The sequence below is a fragment of the Notolabrus celidotus genome, chromosome 5, assembly GCF_009762535.1.
Source record: "Notolabrus celidotus isolate fNotCel1 chromosome 5, fNotCel1.pri, whole genome shotgun sequence".
Taxonomy (NCBI): Eukaryota; Metazoa; Chordata; class Actinopteri; order Labriformes; family Labridae; genus Notolabrus; species Notolabrus celidotus.
Window position 1 is genome coordinate 11,735,197 of NC_048276.1, and position 23,462 is coordinate 11,758,658.

Here is a 23,462-nt window from a genome sequence, read left to right on the forward strand (position 1 = left end):
AAACATCATTATTTTGTCTCAACAAAAATGGCACAACCCAAAGATGCACTGTTACAGACTTAGTGACATCAAAGACTCAGAACTCTCATTCTGTGGTTTTGAACGGACGTTTCGCCAATTTTCTAATTAAGCTTAATTTGTTGATCTAGATAAACCCTGCAAACCTCTGTGTTGTTGTACTATCAGCATCAAGGCTTAATTAAGGAAATGAGCTGTGGGGTGGCTCTGCAAAAGTGCTCTGGGACCTGAATCTTTTTGTCATTAGTAGTCTGAAAAATACTCATCTGTCTGTTTGAGGAATTTAGAAGCGAGAAGGTTGAAATTTAGGTTCAACTTTGTACAACCAGGCTGAAGTATCTGAGCACAGAGGCAGATGAGAGTCACTGTGAAGTAATCACTTTGTGGAGGCCAAAGTTCAACTGGAAGAAAACAAACCTATGTGCTCCACATCAAACGCTGAACACTGTCTAATGCCTTTGGCCTCTTGTGATTGGGTGAGACTTCTCTCACTGTGAGTCAGACCTCCCGACAATTACCAGAGATGAACCTACATCCACTCCCACAATCTGACACCAATTTTTCCTCCGTCGTCTCCCCTCTTCCCTACTCTTTCCATGGCCTCCACTCTGACTCTCTAAAAATCACTCCACACATGGTTTCAGTGAGTGGTTTTGAAACACACACAGAGAGAGAGAGAAAGAAAGAAAGAAAGAAAGAAAGAAAGAAAGAAAGAAAGAAAGAAAGAAAGAAAGGAAGAGAGAGAGAGAGAGCACTTAGCAGCATGTTGGTTGAAATCTTACCATTTTTTCCATCTTACTTTGAGCAGGAAGTGCCGTTCCATTCCAGCGCTCAATGACAATTAAACTTTTGTGTTGGCAATAAATTTAAAGTGTCCCACTTTTCAAATGAGAACCCCCTGAGATTTATGTGTCATTTTACGTTCCTGAGAGAGGTAGACAGACCTGCGTGAGTGAGTGTGTGTGTGTGTCTTTTAATGACAAAGACCCCAGCTCCATGTCTGGAAGTAATCATCTGGTCCAGGCAGCACTCCACAGCCCCCTCCCAATGATGTAATTGGAGTTTTTTGGCATGATAGTTGCAGATTTTTAGGGGATTTTTCCAACGCAACTTTTCATTCATTCTTCCCCTTAACCTATTCTCTCTCTGTATCCATTTGTTCGATACCAATGTTATTCACAATAGAACTTAAACATCTTTCAAATCAAAGAAGAATCAAAGAATTGGATATGTTTCATGTTGCAGTTTGTGTAACGTCTCTGACTGTACAGGTTTTTTTTTTACTCCTTGCCTGCTGTTCAGAGGGGGAGTGAGGTTGGCCGGGTTTCAAACACTGCGATGGGGCCTCCTTCTCCCGCCTCCACATACTGCTGAAACAACAATCCAAGGCTAAAATCTCTCTTTTTTTCACAACTTTGAGCACTAATGTCTACTCTTACTTTTTCTCCCACAGAAAACACACACTGTGGTAGCTGACTGCTGTGGGAGTTTTGTTGTTTTTTGTGAAGAAATTGGGCCAGACCACAGGAATAATACCCATGGTAGTTAGAATATGAGAAAAGCAGTTGATTGTGAGACTGTAAAGATGAGGGATCATCACATGACATGCAGTAGCTCCATTGTTTGCAATATGATGTAATGTTAACATGATACTCCAGCATATTGATTATTGTGAGGTCAGAGGTCAGATCAGCAATAGAAAAAAAAAAAACCTCAGGAGTTGTTAAGGATTGAACAAACTGATTCCTTCAAACACTGCTGATCCGAGCTGTGATAACATTGCAGTCATTGTTTCTGCTCCTCTGTATAAAAGCATTTCTCTGTCGAACCAGAGAGGGGCACCAACAGCGCCAGATGCTGGAAAGTAAACACTCCCCTCTATCCCTCCGTTTGCAGAAAGTTGAGGTGGGAGGGGAGACATGGGGAGAGGGTCTCTCTCTGTCTGCTCCTTTGTCATTGGAAGACTCTGCAGAAAAGAGAGGACTACAGCTCCACAGCCAGAGACGTGCCAGGAGACGCAGGAGCAGCTATGTGAATGAGACGGGGGCAACGCGTGAGTAGTTTTCATTTAACACAAAAGTAGTTTCAGGCATGTTTTAAGTTGAATCCTGATTCATACGTGCAGTGATGCGCAGGGAAACACACGGCTGCACTCTGGCAGATGTACGACGCGCGTCATTCAACTTTACGCGTAAGTTGAGATAAAGTTAAAACTTATTGGCGTTTGTAGAACATTTTTGGGGGTACTGAAGCACCTCTAAATTGAATCCCATAACCCCCCGAAATTTCAGAGATTTTACTTTTTTTTGTCCTTTTTAACAAGCTAGAAAAGTTTAAAAACCATACAGTACTTGGTTGAAACGTAATATTTAAACAACAAAAATACAGCAGCTTCACCTCGTTTTACATGTTGTGCATTGCATTTCAAATGACAGTCCAAAAAATAACTCCAATGTCAATTTTTGGTATTTTTGGTACTCACTATAGGGGGCTGGATTACTCCAGAAACATACATAGCCTACTGTTTATGTATATGTTGAGGAGCTGCTGTATCAATAGAGTTGTCTTTCCCCAGAAATTAGGGCTACCATATGTTTCTTTTATGATTCCAATCCATTTCTCTTTTGCTGTGGATCAACATTTAAATAACCTTTATCAGATTTGATGGTTTAGTCACAGACTTTCCCAAAAAGTGTTATACTTTTCTTTCACAAATGTGGGAATGAAATTCCATTAAAATGTACAAAACAGTGAAATTTATCTTGCCCGGCTCAGCACCCCTAAACATCCCATCCTAGAATCGCCCCTGGTTAACACGTTGATTATCATACATTAGATATGCTATACGCTTTTGCCATATGTTGACATTTTCATTATAAATGTATGAACCAAATTTGAAATTAGTTTTTTATGTTACTCAGGTAAATGTAAGTTATTGTAAGCTGTGTTCATCTATTTTGAGTTGTCTTCCTTTGTAAAGAAGCTAAAAAGTGACTGTCCACACTTTTTTTATCTCTTCATTGCTGGGAAACATCAAAACCATTAAGTCAAAAACAAGGTGAAAACAGCCAGCAGTGGCTATCATTAAATCCTCAAACTGCTGACTTCATCTTTATGAGAGTTTAAATGGACAGTCTGAATGCCAGATGCTGATTCAGAGCAGTAAAGATTAAATGATCAATTATTCATTAAGTTCATCTTAGGTATTTGTTGTGTATGCGTTAGCTGCTTTTTCCAAAGTCTAATCCATTATAGATGAAGTGTTTGGTTTTAGATATTGGGTGTGACTAATACTGAAAGCACATATCTAAATGTTTCTGAATTTTATTAGATCTCATGGTTAGTTTAAAAAAAGATAAGGAAGATTAATAAAAGTGGGAATCCTAAAAAAGTTTCTGGTATGATTGATTTGGGTGTTTTCTTTTCAAACATGTAGATTCATTTTCGTGTTTAGTTTGAGACTTGTGCAATGGGAAACTATTTATCTCAACATTTTATCCGTGTCTCTTCCTCCAGCTGTTTACATCTCTCTGTGTGTTTATGCTCTGCTCTCTTCTGCTGGCCTCAGTCTGGCTGATGCAGTAAAAACTCTCCCTCCTAACATGAAGCTGTTGGTCCTTCCCCCCCTTTTTTTCGGGCGGTTTGGAGAATGAACTCATGCTGATTGATTGTGTGACTGTGTAAAAGGATACCCCACTTCCTGTAGGCCCTCTCTCTCTCCAGACAGCAGGACGAGAGAATCTTGGATCAGGCATCTCTGCCTTTCTCTGCTCTGAATATGTGTGTGCGTGTGCTGTCTGTGGATTCAGGAAACAGCATCGTCTGAGGTTTAAGATCCCTCAGTGGAAGCAATAATACTCTCTCTCAATGTGGTCTGTCTGAGTTAGGATCTGGAGAGTGGGGGCCCAAAGGTGTCATTTTTAGTTACATATCTGTGTCTTTTAGCTTGATTTTTTATGGTAGGAGGGCGTACATTTTTTTTAAGTCAATGTATCAATCAAGCAATCCATTTTATATTCATATAGAACCAGATCAATCAACCAGGTCTAAAACATACTGTTAGTTTACTTACAGAGACTAGACATTTCACCCATCAGCAAACACATGGAAACAGTTGCAATCCTTTTAACAGGCAGAAACCTCGAGCAGAACCAGACTCATTGATGAGCAGCTATCTGCCACAACAAGATAGGCCTAGGATTAGAGATTTAGGGAAAGGTGGGAAGAGACAAACAAATGAAGACAAGTATACAAACAAACTGACAAGAGGACACACACAACATAAAATACCATATAAGGAATAAAGCTTTCATGCTAACGGATTCATATCAGCCTCCTTGCTGCGGTTGCCTGGATTGCAGGTCCTGATCTTCCTCCACTTTTCCCTTTCAGAGATAGGTTCCTCAGGCTGCTCTCACATCTGTGACCGGTGTCTGTCATTATTTCCCCGACTCAAGATCAGCCGGAGATCGGAACTAACATTTCCAGTATCAGCAGGCATGTGCTAGATTTCTTTATGTGAAATTAATTTGATAAGTTGAGCGTGATCAGGTTTTTCCTGGCTTTGCCTTTGCTACTGAGAATTAACCCCCATTGTTAAGGGGTTCAAACCAATCAGAATCAAGGATTTAACACAGCTGGGTAATTAGTAAGACAGCCAGGTAATAAAATGAGCCGTTTTCTCTTAAATCAGAAAAGTACTCTTGTGTTTGAGATTGTAATTAAGTTTTCTATGATGGACTTGTGATTTCAGCATGGCTTGCAGGAAACTTTTGATCCACAAGTGATCCCCATCCAGATTCACCCAGTCTGACCCTCTAACTCTGGCTAGTGTCACACTCAAGTCTTGGGCTCTCAGGGAATACTGTCAAGGCCTGGTCATGAGCTCGGGGCTAAAAGATCAAGTGCTGCTTTTTAAGACTGAGTTTTTAATGGTAAAAAAGAGAGCGAGCCAGACATAAATACTTTCCCCCAGATCTGTTTTCCTACTTAGTCCTTCGAAATGTTCTTTTTTCTCTCTGTAAAATGCACATCTGAAATATTTGCCTGAATCAAGGTATTGTTGTAGAGCTTTAAGAGCGACCGCAAGGCAGGGATTCAACTTCCCGTGAGGTTCTTAAAATCTTTTGTTTCCAGACTAAAAATGTGACTGCATAATTTTGCTGGAATACTAATGCAGGATGTAAGAAAGGAAAGTCGAACTGATTTGTACTTATCCTTATATGTATTACACTCTGTGAGATTAGGGTGAATCGATTTATATAACACATAACAATATTTCAGAGAACAAGAGGATACTGTTTTCTTGTAATGTCTGCTGATGTTTCTTTCTTCTTCTCAGGGATCAAAGTTGGAAGGACCCAGCTGAGTTGTGCATCCTCAGGCTGAATCAGAGAAAGGAGGTCAGTGTGATGAACAGCATGCTGCCTCAAAGGAGTGCTGTCGCCACGCTGGGCTACAGCTCAGGTAAGATATCTGTACAAATACTTGATTTTTTTTCTTGTGATATCTACATAAATCCCATGAGGATCACTTTAAATGGGTCATACAGCAAGTAACTGTACAGTAACTCATACTTCATGTAACTGTGTCCAAAAAACAGTCACATGAATGACAGTTGATAAGATAATCTTTTCTGGCATGCAAAATGAAAGTCTGGATAAGTTTGGAGCTTCGTTAAGTAAGTTTATTGAGTAATACAAAGAAATCCTTCAAACTTGCTTCTTAGCTTATGTTTTCCATAAGAATCACCAAAAGAAAGCACACATAACTCTGAGAAATCTGGCTCAAACTGAGGATTAAGTAACATGAGCACACTTTGAAAAATAAGAGCAAGAAGCTTTCACATAAATCATTTAAATCTCAATTAGGTCTTTAAGTTAAATGATAATGTGCTTTCCCTCATGATCATTTTGATCTCTGATCAAACATGGCACAAAATTCAAAGAGGTACTGTAGTGCAGGGGTTCCCAAACTTTTCAGCCCGCGACCCCCAAAATAAAGGTGCCAAAGACTTGTAACCCTTACTGTCCCTCAAAGTGATTAAATGTTTCTTCATACTTCATTTACTTCAACTTCAAAATTAGTTTACCTACATAAATAACTGTTAGCTAACCCTAACCCTAACTTTAGGAGTCATCTGGCAACAAAGAAAGGCAGAAAACTAAAGAAATGTACTTATTTGAAAGGTTTTGTTTAAAATGTTCCTACAATTTGTGTCAATATTTTTACAATAATGGGTAAAATAAGCAAATTTAGATTACTTCAAAAATATATAAAAAACTGAAAGACATCTCGCGACCCTCCATTGGTGTCCCACGACCCCTCAGGGGCTCCCGATGCACACTTTGGGAACCCCTGCTGTAGTGTACGGGAAAATTAAACTATGTGAGCAAATAACCAAGACTTCAGGCTGCACAGAATACTACGTCTTTGAAGTATTTTCTACTTTCGCTGACATCAGCTCATAAAAACTGTTTAATGAGTACTTTTAGACACTGATTATAAAAAAGTACAGTAAAAAGATAACCAATGGTTCATGGAGATATGGAGTTGTTTGGAAGCAAAACTTACAGTGGCTGACTTTAATCTAGTGCCCTCTGTTTTTAAAAGCTAGTTACCTTTTTTCTTATAGCTAGGTTTTTATAACCAGTTTGCATTTTAGCACTTTTCCTTATGGATTTGAAAATGTATTTGTCATGTAATCTGCATTTTTATGTAGAAGAGTGACTCAAGATATAATAGCATTTTTACTCATTTTGAATTATGGAGAGCTTCTCCAGTGGAGTTATAGAATACAATTCTTGAGCTGTAAATGAGCAGAAATGGTCCCCTTTAATAGTAAACGATATAATTTTATTTGTCTGTTTGTAAGGCCCAGAGTTTATTTAAACACACGTTTCTGTTAAATTGTTCTCATGGAAAAAAGGGAACAGGTGGTGGATATTCTTCAACATCAAATAAACTCTGTAATGAAATGTCTAATCAGCGTCCAGCCAGCCATGACTCAGGCCACCTTCTCCCCCTGTTTGCTAAGACGTTTGTGCTGAAGTGGAAGTGTCCTCGGGGATTTTCTCACAGACGAGACTATGATGCATTTTGGCTTGTCTTGGTCCACCAGCATTCTTCCATTTTTAGAAGAAGCTTAACCACTGATTGAGCCCATGTTTGTGTTGGGCTCAGACTTGTATGGGTGTACATTCTTCACTGGTTTCCCCCCTAACTCAGCACAAGTGTGATAGCACTTCTCTTAGCTGATCTGGTGCTTATTAGAGCAGTTACAGTAAATCTGACACTATTATAAAGTCCAAAAGACACAGGATTTCACGCTCTGCCAACTTTCTCCTTTTTTTCATCAGACTGTGGGAAGATCGAGCACAGCAGCAGTGGCTCTGTGGGTGGGACGGTTCTGAGGGGCTCCCGCTCTAAGGCAGAGCTACAAGAGCTGATGGAGACCCTGCAGCGGAGAAAAAGTGCTCTGGAGGCCAGCTTGAGGGCAGCTGAGTGCAGCCGCAAGTACCTCAGCGTGCCTCCGCCTGGGGGATCTCAATCCAACAGACCTCTGTCAATCCTCAGCAACACAGACAGACCACCATCAAGAACTTTCTCCTACATGTCCAGCAGCAGCGTTCCTCCATCGCCTCGCCAAGGTGAACGACAGCTAAGCCCAAATGGTTTCCATCGCCATTCCCATTCTCGCCACATGTCACAAGACAGTCTGCTTGCAGCCGATGGAAGCTCTCTACTCTCCTCCTATGGGCCGTCTGTACCTCGTTCTCCGAGAGTGAAAAGTGGTGCAGCCAGTGTGCCGTCCAGCCCCCGAATGGGCCGCAGGCTCTACTCTCAGGGCAAAGCTGGAGGAGACTCCCGGCAGAGGAAATACTCCACTGGCTCCCTCAACAGCCTGGGGATGCACAGCCGCTCTCTGCCACGGCTTCACAACGCAGCAGACCCCCCTGCTCTGTCACTGCCATCGCGCCACTCAGTGGGTTCCCACAGAGGAGTGAGTTCAGCAGGACAGAGACGCAGTCTTTCTTCCCTAGAGCAGCCGCCTGATGTGACAGTACCAGCCAGCATGCCCAGCACTCCTAGGAGGGCCAGCCTGGCCTCTCTGAGCTCTCTGGGTGTGGATATGGATGGGACTGGTTTGGATCTGAGCTTTGGAGAAAGGAGGTTGTCTTTCGGGAAGGGTGGGCTAAGTGCAGGTCAGAGAGTTGGCAGCATCAGCTCACTGAATGGCAAAGAGGAGCTGAGAGATTATCACCAGCACCAGAGAGATGAGCGACTCAGGGAGCAGAAAGTCCAGAGATTGGTGAGTTGTATTTTGAATCTGATTCACCCACTTCAGACAACTTTAACAAACACATTTTCTGACCTTGTTTGAAAATATATATTAACTGTGCACAGGAGTGCCAGCGTCTGGAGACCATCTTAAACCTGTGCACTGAATTGGGTCAGGTGGAAAGAGAGCCAGCAGTCTCATCTGTGTCAGACCTGCAGAAGATCAATAAGGAGTTGGAGAAGCTGCAGGTGTCAGACGATGAGTCAGTGTTTTCTGACTCTCCCAGCAGCGCGGCTCCAGAGAGCAGCTTTGGGGCCAAAGCCAACAGAGACTTCCAGCTGGCTGAGGAGCAGCAGGCCAACCAGCGTCAGCAGAGCGTCTACAGAGAAGCCAGGTCCCAATCACCTGCTGTCAGCCTGAATAGCAGCGCCCCCTCACCCTCCACCCACCACAGAGCCAAAGTAAGCTTTAAATTCAGAATTATCAAAAAGTCCTAATAAACATTGGGTCGGGCTGGAATTGGATTTAATCCCAGCACTGTATCTTAACTTAAAAAAAACAGCGCTCAATTACAAGAAGGATTTGGTAAAAAAATGTCCATTGTATCATCGGAGAACAAATCAATTTTATATTTCCATACAGCTAAAAAAAATCCAAGTGCATTACAACTGGAAAAAGTGGACAAAACAGCTAACCCACAACCCATTCTGTATTTCTAATTCAATTTATTATCAAGTTAGTTAGCTCCTGGAAAAATCATGGTCTCGGTTTTTTATTCCAAATAGACTATTATTATGTCACTGTTTGGAAGTTCCACCTTACATCTATTCAGATGTGCTAATTTGTTAAGCTAGCTTAAACTTGTAAACTAAAACTAGACACCTATGACCAAAAACACCTCAAATACAGATATATTGTTCAGTAATCAATCAACACAACCAAAACTCAATAGTGTGTAGTAGTTTATAGTATATATAAATATATATATGAAGAGTTCATTTTATGAAAACAGATAACTCACTTTTACAAAATTAAAGAAAACGTTTCAAAAAACATATTTTTTCTAATACTAGCTTTAAGTATTATCAATCAACTGAAGCTTGTTGGCTTTGACTAAGTCAAAATGACATTACTAAATAGAGGTATCTTAAAAATGTAACTTTATTAAAAATCTATATTAAAAATGAATATGTTTTTTTTTTTTTTATAAAAACAGAGTTATCTGTTTTTTCAAATGAACTTCATATGTAATATAGCTGCTAATAGTGAGTAAGCACAGCTAGTCTGAATTCCGTTAAGTGGCTTTAAGCCAGCTTCTTTTAAGAGCTGATTTAAGAGTCCTTTTAATGTACGTGTTTTTCATTGTTAAAGCTTTGTGGGATTCTTGAATTGAACAAAGTCATTGTTACTGTCAATAATTACATCTGTCTTCTACTAATATAGGTCACTGTGTTTGATTTGAAGAAAGGCCTGTTCAGCCTTGTATATAAAGATAGTTGACACAGCCACCTTGACATTAACCATCGGTTGAGAATTGCTTTAAGGCTGACTCATTGTGTTGGAGTTTTTGGAGCTAGTAGTGTCCTTGTTGGGGTCAGAGAGTCTATAATGCTGCTACATCTCGATCCTGACTTAGGGGCGGTCATGAGTGCTTCCTCTTTGAGCATATTCAGGTTAATTGTCTGTTTTACTGTAAATGGGATCATGATATAGTGAACGAAAAATGATGATGTATTAATGACGACATATTTAGTTGATGAACTTTGAAGAAGAGTCATTTTGTCTTGTCTTGACTCTGTCTTGTCTTAGACTGGTGAGTCACCCTCTTCGGGCATCTTGATACAGCAAAGGTTTAAAACACTCAAGCATCAGCTTTACTGTCACCCTTTTTTTTCATACTCTTTAGTCTGACTCCGAACATAAGATTTCTGATCACTTGAACTGAGTATGACAAATCTCTTCTTTTTCACTGTCTCTCAGCTAAATCCTGCTACAGCTTGAGTGTTAATGTAAGTAGAAGGAGGACTGAGCTGTAGAGAGCTCTAATGGGAGACACCCCTCCTGTGGAATGTAGTTTATCTAACTGCTGAAACATTGTTGATCTTTGTTTGTTTACCTGATGTGGTATCAGGTTAAATGCTTTACCCTTCTGCGTCATTTTGCATCTCTTCTTTCTACATTCCCAAAGAGCCTCATTTAAAAAATCTAGAACTGATAATACATTACAGACTGAATGAGTCAATTTGTGTGAATGATCAGGAAATGTTTTTGAAATTATCTTCAAGTCCTCACTGATTTGTGACTTAAATCTCTCCAAGACTCTGAGTCATACTCTGACAACACACCAATGGCATGACAGTTGAATACAGTGTGTTTTCCATTCTTTCATATAAACACCTGACATAGATTTACAATCATCATCAGGCTTTTAGTCAGAAGTACAGTAAGTCCCTGCAGTTTGCAGTTTTCCGTTTCCTGTTTATGTGGGTGTTCAGACACACAAACAGGAGATTTAGAGCTCCACTAGACCTCCTCCCAGCTTTGATGTTCCTTTTGAGTCAATTCATCTTTTCTCCCATCAACTTTTTCAGTGTGTCAAACTTGAAAGTTAACAATGGCATGTTAAAATTACAAGTATAAATACACCACATGCATCAAATGCTGTGAGTTAAGCTCAAAGGCATGCCACCTCCTCCACTGTCTCATTTCTCAGCCCCACTGTCTCTGTAAAAGCTTTTTTCCACTCTAGAGCGACCTCATGGTGCGTCTGGTTTTAATGAAGAAGTCCTAGTTTTGTTTCAGCACTCTGCCGTTCAAACCCTTAAAGGTTGGGGGGGGGGGGCAGGAAATGACTTTATCCCAAGGAGAATTAGGGTGCACATGTGTGTGTGTGTGTGCGCGTGCATGCACAACCATGGTGCTGTGTGAGAGGAAGAATGCGAGTCTATATGCATGGCAGAGTCACACGTTTTTCCAGATGTTTTGAACTTTGTACCGAGGCTAAATGGATGCATTACCTTGTGAAAAGGAAAATGTAGTTAACACATCATCACAGGTAATCAAACAATGTTTACGGTGTGGCGGTTATAATTGACGAGAACACCTACAGTTAGTAAAAATTAGCTTTTAATTTGGACCATCATTTCTGTGATGCGTCAGTAGTGACAGCAGTGTGCAGACTTCAAATAATACTGCGTCCTCCATCTCTTGCATTCCTCACAGCAGTGTGTGCAGCAGGGGAAACTATAAATCCAGAAAGCTGTTGGCCACAAAAACAAAACTGACTCCAGTAAGGAACAATACTGTATAATACAGGATCCCTAAACTGCACCCACGTATGAATGAGCATGAATGGACGTTTGTAGGACTTGAGGAAGATGATAGATGTGGGAGGACTTTGGCATGAATTACAGCGGCGGTCACTGATAGAGCTTTCCATTGCATAAAGTGGAAAAGAATCCTGTTGTCAGTGATCCAGCTTCGGAGGAGTAAAAACAGCAGCTGCTGTCGTATAATGTAGAAAAAAATGATTCTCTTTGCAGGAAAATGACTTTAACAACCTGCTGAATGCAATGGAAAAAAACTGAGTTCATGTTATATAACCCTCTGATCGAAAATACAACCATCAAGAGAAGCTAATGCCAGTAAATCTCTTCATGAAGGGAACTTCTTGTGTTGATTACCATAATGTGAAGTGTCCTGCAGAGCCAAGCATTTATATGCATTCCTCATGTCACTCCAGGCTTTGGACACAGTGCAGCTGAAGCAGGAAGTATCGCATATAGAAGAGGAGAGGATCCAAGTTCTGAACAACATAGAGGAGCTGGAGCAGAAGATCAAAGACCTGGACAACCAGATGGAGGAGTCTGTCAGAGAGGTACACAGTAAAAAAAAACACAGCTCACACCAGAGAAGCATGATGGTGTTTTTTCCTAACACACACTTCCTGATAAAATATGATTTCTTGATGATTTAGTTATCAAAAGTGAGTTTTTTAATGCTCTGTGGTGTTGCAGAAGCCATTGGGTATTGTGCATTCACTTTGATACAGGAAAACATTACCACAATTCTTATTAGGCACACACTGTTTTATGTTTCAGCCATAGATCATCCATCTAAGTACATTACGTTATTTTAGATATGCACACCCTACATTTCTCAGGCACTGTTTCTCACTCTGTGCTGTTTGCAGATGGAGGTGGAGTTAGCTCTGCTGGAGGGGGAGCAGGAGTCAGAGATGACACAGCTGCAAAGAGAAAAGCAGCTTCTGGACCAACTTAAGGAAAAGATTCATGGCAGTGAGAAGACCAGTCATACTGAGAAGTCACAGGTAATGTTACGGCCACACGTATTTATAAGATGCTGTCTGTTTTTGGGAGGGGTCTAAAACTGTCATCCTTTGTCATGATTCCCATTGTGTGCAGCAACATCCTTCTGCTATCTTTTTTTTTGCCATGTGGAGTTTGCAATCCTGCTAGTTGAGCTCAGCTAATAAAGATGTGTTAAAGATGTGTGCCTGAAAGTTAAACTCTCTGGAACTCTCTCCCTCCACACATCCGCAACTCTGACTCTCTCCTCTCATTTAAAAACCACCTCAAGACCTACCTGTTCCAAAAAGCATACAACACATAACCTCTCCCCCCGCCCCACCTCTGTCCCTGTTTTGTTTTATTTATATGTTTTATTTTTTAGTTGTCACCTTATGTAAAGCGACTTTGAGTATTAAGAAAAGCGCTATATAAATTCTATAAATTCTATGAATTGTTTTATTATTAAAATAGTGATATAATGTTTAGAGATAAACCTTGTGTGGAGCTGTTTTGTTTGTGTGCTTCTAAATGTAAGATAAAAAGTGACTAAGGGAGGTGGGTGTCTTGAGTTTAAACAAATGGGTAGCTTTGAGTAGGCACGCTCAGTAGCTTTAGCTGTGGAGGTGTGTCCACTGAAAGCTACCAATGTGCCCAGCATGCTTTGAGTACCAGATACCGCATCACCTATAAGTTCCTCCTCCTTACCTACAAAATGCTATAGACATGCACTTATGGAGAGATGTCAGAGTGAAGAGACTGCCATCAACCCGAGCAGTTGGGGGTTCAATGCCTCGCTCAAGGGCACCTCGACAGTACCCAGGCAAAACTGGTCCAATTGCCAAACTTGGTCCATACCGGGACTTAAACCAGTGACCCTCCAGTTCCCAAGCCCAGTCCCTATGGACTGAGCTACTGCTGCCCCAACATAACGACAAAACAACTGTATTGAAAGTTTGTGTTTGGACATGGGTTTTTGGATGCCAAAGCCACAGTTCAAACAAAATATCAGGGTTCAGTTCAGTTTATCCAAAGCTTCCTCTGAAGTGTGTTCAATTGCATTTGCTCTAATCCCATAAAACAAACTGTGTTGACAAGAGGAAATGCTCACTGAATTAGACCAAGGGGAGCACCACAACTGCATCTGTAAAGTAAATGAATAGGCATCCTTTGAGATCCTTCTGTTCAGGTCAGAATCACAGTCTTTACATGATCCAGATATGCAGACATTTCTACAAAAGAATGATCTCATGAGTTCTCCTTCTCATTTCACACCTGTGCTGCCTGTTGTCTTTTCCTTGATTTATTTCTACACTGTTAGTTTACTACCTTCTCCTGTTCTCTGTTATCCTGGATTTCTTCCTTTACTTTCTTTGCTTCCTGTCTCACATCCACAACTTATGTTTCTGCCGTGTTCCCCTGTAGACCCACATGTGGGAAGGACCCCAAATAGTTAACATGTGTGCAAAAAAGATCAGCTGACTTGAATTTAGTGGAAAAGTGAAATCACCTGAAACTTGTATTCACCCTGAAGGACATGAAATTCAACACTTATTACATTACAGCAGCACTTGTTTCATATCTCTCTGCAGCAGATGGCCTGTTGAATGCTTAGATACGTTACATTAAAAATCAGTTAGTTCACCTAAACAGTCTCCCTTCATTGGAAGTGTATTCTCACTCATTCATGTACTATCTAGTTGATAATAGTGTGTTTATGTTGTTTCTCAGGAGGTGGAGGAGCAGACAAAAAGTCTGGAGGATCTGGAGTTTCAGAAGCTGGAAAGAGAAATTAATCAGAATGAGGAAAAGGAGACTCACAGCCAAGACGTGCTGCGAGAGATCGCAGAGTATCAGCGACTTAGTGTCAGTCGAAAGGTACAGAGAGTGAGGTTTAGTGTGTGCATGCAGCATGTAGAGCATGTTAACACTGCTGCTCATTACTGGCACAACATCACTTTAAAATGTCTCATTTTAAGCCAAAAAATATCTGCAGCATTTTTGCGAATGTGGGAACAGAAATAAGCTGAACACAGTAAATAAAACCAACTTTCAACAAGTTTTAAAGATCTGCTGTTTCAGGGTTAAGCAAAATAGATTTCCAGTGTCACCACATGCTTTTACACGTGGATGCATTTACTGTTTAAAATTAATCTGTTTAATTAAAGGAAATTAAACCCAAATAAACAGATCTTTGAAAACTTTTAAATGCAACTTGATTATTTTTTTCAGTTACTACATTTTGGTTTGTTGTCATTAATCGTACTGCAGGTTGTGCATGAAAATAAAGCTGCAAATTGTGTGATTTGCAGCACAAAGCATGAACTAATCACAAGAAACAACATTACCAGCAATGGTAAGCATGGAAACTATTTGCATACAAAAGAAGAAACAGTTAATTATAACATTTATTTTTATTTTATTTTGTTGGATTAAGTTTTGTAGAGTGGACAAACAGGCTAAAGATGTCGGATTTATTTGAAGATGTGGTTTCAGTCAAACAAAAATCACAAAAATGAGAATCTGCTTTGCTTCTGCTTCATAATGTAACACCTCTGTGATATCTACTACTACAACACCATTACTTTTCATAAAGCTACTGGCTTTCATTGTTGTGATACAGTGTTGTGTGTTTTTGGTCCTCTCAGGAACGACTCATGACGCTGAAGAAACAGTCATCACAGATCACCTTACAGGCTCAGCAAGAACGAGAGAATTTCCAGAGAGAGAAAAACAATTTGCTCGTCATGCTTCAGAAGGTAAGAAAGCTTTCTGCACGCTGATGTTGTAAATGTTAAATTTTATTTATTTCAAGATCCTGCCCTGATGCCTGCAGGAAAGAGAGAAGCTGGCGTCATTGGAAGGAAAGTATGCAGAACTGTCTGAGGGGCAGAGCTTTACTAACAACCCTGTGGCCATCTCAGAGGTAGGATTCAGTTACTGTTATAATAATGTTTGACATATTTCCATAGAGCAGAGCGCTCCCGTGTCTTTTAACAGAGGATATCACACTGTTACTTAGTCGTGTCATTTTTATCCTTCGTGATGTCTCTGTTTCGGTGATTGCTGCAGCACTTGCACTCTCTGAAGGAAAGGAGAAGAAGCAGCGGTAGCAAAGAAAACTCTTCTCACCCGAGTGACGGCCAGTCTCATAAGAGGAGCCAGCAGATCCTCAACTCTTATGGCAGATCCCTTGGACGCACACTTCCTCCGAAGGTCATTACAGATTTAATGTTATCAGGAGTTAAATGTTTGTGATAACTGGGTGAAGAAAGGTGCTTATAATCAGCTCATAGTACATTTTATCTTTGTAAAACTAGCATTTCTGTAACAATACAGTACAGGCCTTACAGCAAGGATCACCCATATTTTAAAGCTTGAGAAATCAGGAAACTTGAAGAACATTACCCAACTGGTCGAGTTTTGAAAAGCAGTTTCCAAACACTGTGGTCTGTCTGAATCTGGAGAGCAAAGGAGGGGATTTCTCTGCCCTGATTACTTCTATCTAGAACTTTTCATCCCCAGAGAGTGATCCACCCAGACAGGAATGCTCTGTTTCACTCTGGCCTGCCCAGCTGACTAAGTCTCTTGCCTGTGAGAGAAGTTATGTCGTTTTGTGACGGTTGCAGATTCTGGCCTTGACCATAATGTGTGCTTGCGTTTCCTCCACAGGCTCACCTGCCTCTGTCACAGAGCTCCAGTTGTGGCAGTGTGATCCCACCAGGCTTCAGCTTCTCCCCGCGGGACCTGAACGTCCGCCATCGGCCCAAGAGTGAGTCAGAGTGGCGGACTGTCACATCGTGTCTGCATCAAATCTCTAGAAAACTGTGTGTGAGCATCTGAAGCCTTGGGTGTTATGCAAGTATAAGGTCAGGAAACGCTGCTGGTGATGCAGCACTCTGTGTAGTAAGTGTAAGTGTGACATGAAACAGAGGGGGCCTGATTCACAGAAAGGATTGCAGTGATTTGGCGCCCGCTAAACGTGTGCACGCGACAAAAAACAGAGCGCAGAGGGTTAAATGCTCCCCTGACTGTGCTCAACCATCTCCTGAGAGTTTGCAGTGACCATAGACTGCATAATAAATTGATGTAGTATCCGTGACGTTGCCCATCTGTTTCTGAAGTGCTGTTTTGAAGCCAATCATCGGTGGGTGCCATATTGGAAATGCTGAACTCAATCTAACTTCTGTCGAGCGAGTGTGAGGTAAAGAGGCGGACTTTGAGCCTCCTCGCCAACAGCTACAGGGTTCCAACCTGTCAATCAAGTCAGCTGTGCCGCTCATTATGCAAAACTCCTAATCTTTGTATCTTCTAAAGAGATTCAGGCTGGTTAAGGCTGTTGCATGCTTTTTTTTTATGTCTCTCTTTTTTTTATTTCATGTTATGGTATGTTCGTTTACCCTTCCTTGCTCGCAGGCTTCCCCTGGGAATCCCGTGTTTCTGCTATGAACTATGGGAAATTCCCTTACGCTAAGTCTGCAAAAATGCCCACTTATAAAATAGGGGCAGAAAGGGCTCAAAAAGTCTGTGAGAGATCTCTCACGCATTTGCAGATTTGATAGTGGGACAGACCTAAGCCTTCACGGACTTAGCAGGAACATGCCTCAAAGTCAGTGAGTGTGTGGGTGTGGACATTGAGTTTTTGGTCAGGGTCTTGCACAAGGACACTTTGGCATGTGAATGCGAGAGCTGGGATTGGACCGCCAACCTTCACTCAGATGACTGACTACACTACTGGGCCACAGCTGCCCCCAGAAGAACCAGACCTTATACGAGATAGGAATTTCTGATTTTCAGGCAAATAACTTTCAAACCAGTAACATGCGTGTATTTCAGACTGTGATGGCAGCACTGTGGTATGTGAGCTATTTATAATTCATTGGATATGTTAAATGAGGTTCAAAAAACTTGTGTGAAGATTAGATCTTGTTGTGATATGTCAAGAAAGCATGATGTTAAATGTTGCTACGTTTGAATGAAAGAATTGTAATGGCAGCCATGCAGTGGTTTGAGTATTTGTGTATTTCAGAAGCACTGGTTGCAAGACTCTCTTCAACTGAGCCAAAAAGATATCAAGCTGCACCCCTGTTGTGATTTGGCATGATCCTGCATGCTCTGTGTGTTTCCCCTTTGTCACACTGTCATGTTTTCTTCTGTCAGCAGGTAACAGCCACGCACACATGAACGAAGACAGGCAAAGAAGAAGTGACTTCTGCAGAGGGATGGTCTCTGAGCCCAACGTGTTCCTGGACTCCTTCTCATACCCGGACAACAGCCAGACCTCTGACACTGTCAGTGTGGACAGCTCTGACAGCCTGGAGACCAGCTTCTCCGCCTGCTCCCCAGACAACATCTCCAGGTCAGAGAGGAAACACAATGCATGCAGATGAAACAGTACTTTGAAAAGTCTTGATAGTAGGAAGTAAATGTGAATCAGGGGAGGAGGAGCTGTACTTATAGAGCTTGGAGCATAAAGGCAGCTGAAGAGAGACATAGGGAGACTGAAAATCAAGCAGAGAGAGGAAATGCTTTAGATCAGGGGTTCCCAAAGTGTGGGTCGAGACCCCCTGGTGGGTCGTGAGACACAAATGGGGGGTCTTGAGATGTCTTCCAGATTCAAGTTATCTAAAGATAAGTATTATTATTTATTTTTGTTAATTTACCTTGTTTATCTTCCTTTTTTTTTGTACTGTTAATTATTATTATTTCTTAATTATTATTCTTATTGTTTATATATTTTTTTTATTCTCTTTGTTGGTTTTGTGTTACTTAAATATAATTTGTTAACTTGTGGTGAACAAAGAAATACTGAAAAAATGCAATAAAAAAAATCGGAATGACAAAAGTTATCTAAAAATAGTAAATTTTACCCATTATAGTAAAAGATATCAACAAGAATAGTAGCTAAACTTGAATTAAAACCTTGAAAATAGAAAATGTAATGAGTTTTCTGCCTTTCTTTGTTGCCAGATGACTCCTAAGTTTAGGAACAGTTAATTATCAAAAGCGTCAGTAGCAGTAGGTGAATTCATAACGGCACAGGAAACACAGACACATGCTCATATAGGTAGGCTGATATTCTGCAGACCAGCTAAATGAAGCCACATTAAATCACTTTGAGGGACAGTGGGGGTTGCGAGTCTTTGGCACCTATATATTTGGGGACGTGGGCTAAAAAGTTTGGGAACCCCTGCTTTAGATGTTTAAAGACATTGACACGTTCTTGCATTTAGTAAAAGCCTTTGCAATAATTTCCAGGTCATTAAACTACACTACACATTCTTTATCCAGGAAGTCTCATCACGGTCTGTTTATTCCTACAAAATCAAACAGTAGCATGAAAACTAAAACCCTTCATATTTGTTTTGAGTTAATTCCAGCTTTTATCAGCAAGATGTGTTATTCTTTATGTGATTGTTTGACTTGTAATACAACCCCAGTGACCGGGTTCAGTCTGTGAAGGGGGCACTATGGGAAGAGGGGGCAAAACAGGGAGAGAGTTCAGCACCCTGACTGCATGGTGGATAAAACTGTCCCTCGGTCTGCTGGTTCTGGCCCGGTGTTGAGGGTTTGTAAATCATTTAAACTCTATACTTGAAACTTTATACATGCTTATTTTCAATTTGATGCCAGCAACACGCTTCAATCATCGGCATGTCATCTTTATTGTGCTTCATCATCTCCTGATTTTTTCCCCTTTTTTAAAGTTATTATTTTGGGCATTTTTTGCCTTTACTGTATAGGGAAGCCAGAGAGAGAGAGGAAATGTAGAGAGTGGGTGAAGACTCTCTTGACTGCTGCTGGCATTATAATGCATAATATATTATATTATATAATTATCTTGCTATATTATAATATGTTATATTACATTATTATTGTTTACTACAACTCACTGTCATATTACATACCCATATTTATTTTTATTTATTGCTTAATCTGTCATTACCAACCATAATCACACCATGTCAACCTGTCACTACTGAATCATTTTTTAATACTGCCTGTAATTACTGATATTTAATCTAAATTCCATTGTAACATCGTATATCTAAATTGTATTCTATCTTTATTTTATTTTATTTTACTTATTGAAAGTTCTTCTTGATTGTACTTATGTCTGGGTTGCTGTAACAACTAAATTTCCCCCCCGGGGGATCAATAAAGTAATATCTTATCTTATCTTATCTTAAGACATGCAGCAAATGGTAGAGGCCGGAGTTGAGCCTGGGACCACTGTGAAGAGGACTATAACCTCTGTACATGGGGTGCATACTTACACTGCTACGCCAATGGCGCCCTAACCTCTTCATTCAACAACACTGTAAATGTTTGGGAACCAAGGCAATCAGTTTCTGGAGTTTTGAAATTTAAATTCTTTCCCGTTATGGCCTGATATAGGATTTCAGCTACTCAACAGTTTGGGGTCTTCTTTGTCATATTTTTGTTTCATGATGTGCCAAATATTTCTTCATGTTTCACAACTTAAGTTTCCCTTTCCCCTCAGTGCCAGCATGAGCAACATGATAAAGATCGAGGAGATGGAGCGTTTACTGCGTGAGGCCCAGGTAGAGAAGCAGAGACTGCTCGAACATCGGGTAATGTAACAACCCAAACAAAACCCACTGTGTACCTGGATGTTTCTGTGTTTAACCGTGGATTACATGGAGACTCTGTCGTCTGCAGGAGCGGGAGATGGAGATGCGCAGGCAGGCTCTAGAGGACGAGAGAAGAAGAAGAGAGGAGCTGGAGAAGCGTCTGCAGGAGGAGACGAGCAGGAGACAGAGGCTTGTGGAAAGAGAGGTGAAGCTCAGGGAGAAACAAAGATCTCAGGTATTCAGAGGAGCTGAAATCTGTTTTTTATTCAGGTTTCTTCATGTTGATACTTCTTCAAACAAAGACTTGTACAATGTTTACATCTGTTTTATACTTTTCCACAGTCCCGACTGCTGACTCGCTACCTCCCTGTAAGGAAAGACGACTTTGATCTTCATGGCCACATTGAGGCGGCGGGACACAGCCCAGATGCCTGCTTCCATCTGGCCATCACTGATAAAACCTGCAGGGGATTCCTGGTCAAAATGGGTGGCAAGATCAAAACCTGGAAGAAACGCTGGTTTGTGTTCGACCAGAATCGCAGAACGCTCACCTACTATGCAGGTGAGTGTGTTTCCCATTAAGCTCCCAGTGAGATAAAGTTTCTGTCTCTTTAAATCCACGCCAGGATACTTAAGATGCTGGGAACAAGCTCCAACCACAGATTTGTCAGTGCATAATCAGTTGTGTTTACATTCTGTGCTGCAGACAAACATGAGACCAAGATGAAAGGAGTCATTTACTTCCAAGCCATAGAGGAGGTGTACTATGACCACTTGAAGAATGCACACAAGGTAAGTCTCTTCATGTGCATTTTGATGTGTGTGTCTGATTTTTTGCATGTGGCATTTCCTTTGAATGTTGTTGACATTTTTCTCTCTTCTCCTTCTCTCACATGCACCCCTTTATCTTTCTTCCTTCTCTTCTACTGAATTACATTCACTTCCCCACCCAAGAGCCCCAACCCCTCGCTGACCTTCAGTGTGAAGACCCACGACCGGGTGTACTACATGGTGGCTCCAACGCCTGAGGCCATGCGTATCTGGATGGATGTCATAGTAACAGGTGCTGAAGGACACATGCATTTTATGGTGTGACTGATCCTTACTGATCATCACAAGATCTTTGGTTAATGTTGTCACATGAGAAGACTGAGCAGAGCTCTGCTTGTGAAAGGTAACAGAAAGAATCATCATGCAGAGCTGAGACGAATGACCATCGGGTCAACAAAGAAACTTCTGTTTACACTTCAGGTTTTTGTTGCCTTCGAGGGCAACTCGTGTCCAAAATCACACTATATATGACATTCATGTACAACTATAACACAGCAAAGTAAGTGATATACTTTTTCATAATAAGCTATTAAGTTAATTTTGTATTTGTTAATGTGCCATACGTGGTTGAAGCATTCCTAAATCTTGCTCTTACATTTTCCATATTTTTGGCTCCTCATTAAACATCTTGCGCGGCATTATGTTTGGACTTTTTTCCATAAAAATATTTGATCAGGGAAGCTTCTTAATGATCAGACACTTGATGTCTGCTGCACTTCTAATCTGCAGCATTTTCTAATGCTGATTTTCTGTGGCAAATGCAAGCTAAGGTTTAAGTTTTCAGCTTCTTTTCTCTCCTAATTTTTTCCTGTTCTTTCCATTTCTTGTTAGACTTTATGTTTTCATATCTGAGACAGATTAACATTTATTTTCTTTGTGTCAGACTGTGTCACACTGGTGTACAGGAAGTTGTGAGTGACAATGTCTTGTATCCCTTCTGTATTTCTGGTTACATTTTATCTTAATTATGTCTATATCATCACAAATATTCAAATATATACAATACATTTTTTCTAGAACAGTATATGTTCATTGCTGCTGCTAAGACTGTCAGCACAAGCTGGTCTTGTCCGCCTGATTTAAGCAGGCCTGAATGTCCACCAGCAGTGCTCCAAACCAAATAATGTGTCTTTTCTCCATATATGCACACCCACTTAATGATTGTAGGCACTTTTTTATACATCATTTTTATGAACCATTTGTAATTGTTAGCAAATAATCTCTTAGGAGTAGAAAATGTCCGAATCACAATGGTACTGTGTTTCATGAATAACACAATGCAGCTGGCTCCCTCTGTCCAAGGCGAAGGCTTCAGGCCTGATACGATGAGGCCATGTTGGCAGAAATGATGCTGAATGTACTGCGTCACCCACATGTTCCTGAAGTCCTCTATGTGTTTTCACCAGCAGAGGTCCTCAGTGCAGTTACTGTGCTGAAATGACGTAATGCTCCGGCTGGTCTGTCCTTCCTCACTGAAGTAGAGCAACATCAGTGACCCTGATATCTTAATGTGTGCAGTCATAGGCACATGTGTGTCACGCTGAAGACTGGTTTCATGAAGCTCAACAGAGATCACGTTTAACATCCCACATTTTTAAATTTTTATATTTCTTAAACACATTTTATAAAGCCATGTATTTTCCTTTATATCCATTGACTCTGAGCAACAAAGTGATTGTACTGAATAAAAAATGATTGCTTAAACATCAGCTGTTGGTCTACAGTCTGCAGAGTGCAAATGAGGCTGCAGAGCTGATGATGGCACAGATGAGCTGCTGCCTGTGCTGGATGCTTCTCAGTGAACAGAGGTTTCCGTCATGTTGACATCACATCCACAGACTTTACGAGACCAAACAAAAAATCACATTTATATATATTTTTAATAAGTTTCGTATTTTATATTTTGTGAATGAAGATTTTTAATATGAGTGGATATTATACTACAGTTTTTTTTATATAACTGTCATTTGTACTGTTTCAATATAAGAAAATAAGAATAAATCATTTTGATTATGACTCATATTTGTGAAATGCTATGATCACTTTGCTAACAGTCATGTTTCCCGGCCTATAAAAGTCAGATCAAGTTAAACAATGGGAGATTAATGGGGTTTTACTTACTCAGGTATTATTTTGTAAGATTAAAAAAATACTTCATGAATCTCCTCATGAAAAGGTGATGTGTTTTCATGAATATTGAGCTTTATTTTGCAGCTGTTATGCAATGTCAAACCCTGGGAATCAATGGCCTTATTATTAAAAGGCTGCACATAATCCCTGCAGTGCAACCAGATGCTTTCACCAAATGTCTTAAAATCATTTTATTTTTTCTGTCTCATAGAGCTTTATAAGACTCAATAACATCCGTACTTTGAGCCTTTTTTTAATAGTCATCCGCTACAGGGTTTATTTGAAAAGTATGTCCCAGAA

At 40.5% G+C, this 23,462-nt stretch overlaps 1 protein-coding gene across 2 annotated transcripts; it reads left to right on the forward strand.

The window, feature by feature from the left end:
* The first annotated feature begins 1,862 nt into the window (after positions 1 to 1,862).
* Positions 1,863 to 21,670, forward strand: phldb2a (pleckstrin homology-like domain, family B, member 2a). Of its 2 annotated transcripts, XM_034683334.1 has the most exons (18): positions 1,863 to 2,071; positions 2,154 to 2,209; positions 5,360 to 5,484; positions 7,377 to 8,329; positions 8,425 to 8,760; positions 12,042 to 12,176; positions 12,492 to 12,629; positions 14,338 to 14,484; positions 15,255 to 15,365; positions 15,443 to 15,532; positions 15,679 to 15,822; positions 16,279 to 16,378; positions 17,770 to 17,965; positions 20,111 to 20,201; positions 20,290 to 20,436; positions 20,544 to 20,763; positions 20,908 to 20,993; positions 21,156 to 21,670. In XM_034683334.1, the coding sequence occupies exons 1-18, from the start codon at positions 2,054 to 2,056 to the stop codon at positions 21,294 to 21,296; spliced, it is 3,234 nt and encodes a 1,077-aa protein (XP_034539225.1). In that variant the 5' UTR covers positions 1,863 to 2,053; the 3' UTR covers positions 21,297 to 21,670. The 2 variants fall into 2 exon arrangements, with proteins under 2 accessions (XP_034539225.1, XP_034539226.1); XM_034683335.1 differs by lacking the exon at positions 2,154 to 2,209 and having other exon boundaries at positions 1,864 to 2,071; positions 17,767 to 17,965.
* Positions 21,671 to 23,462: the final 1,792 nt, after the last annotated feature.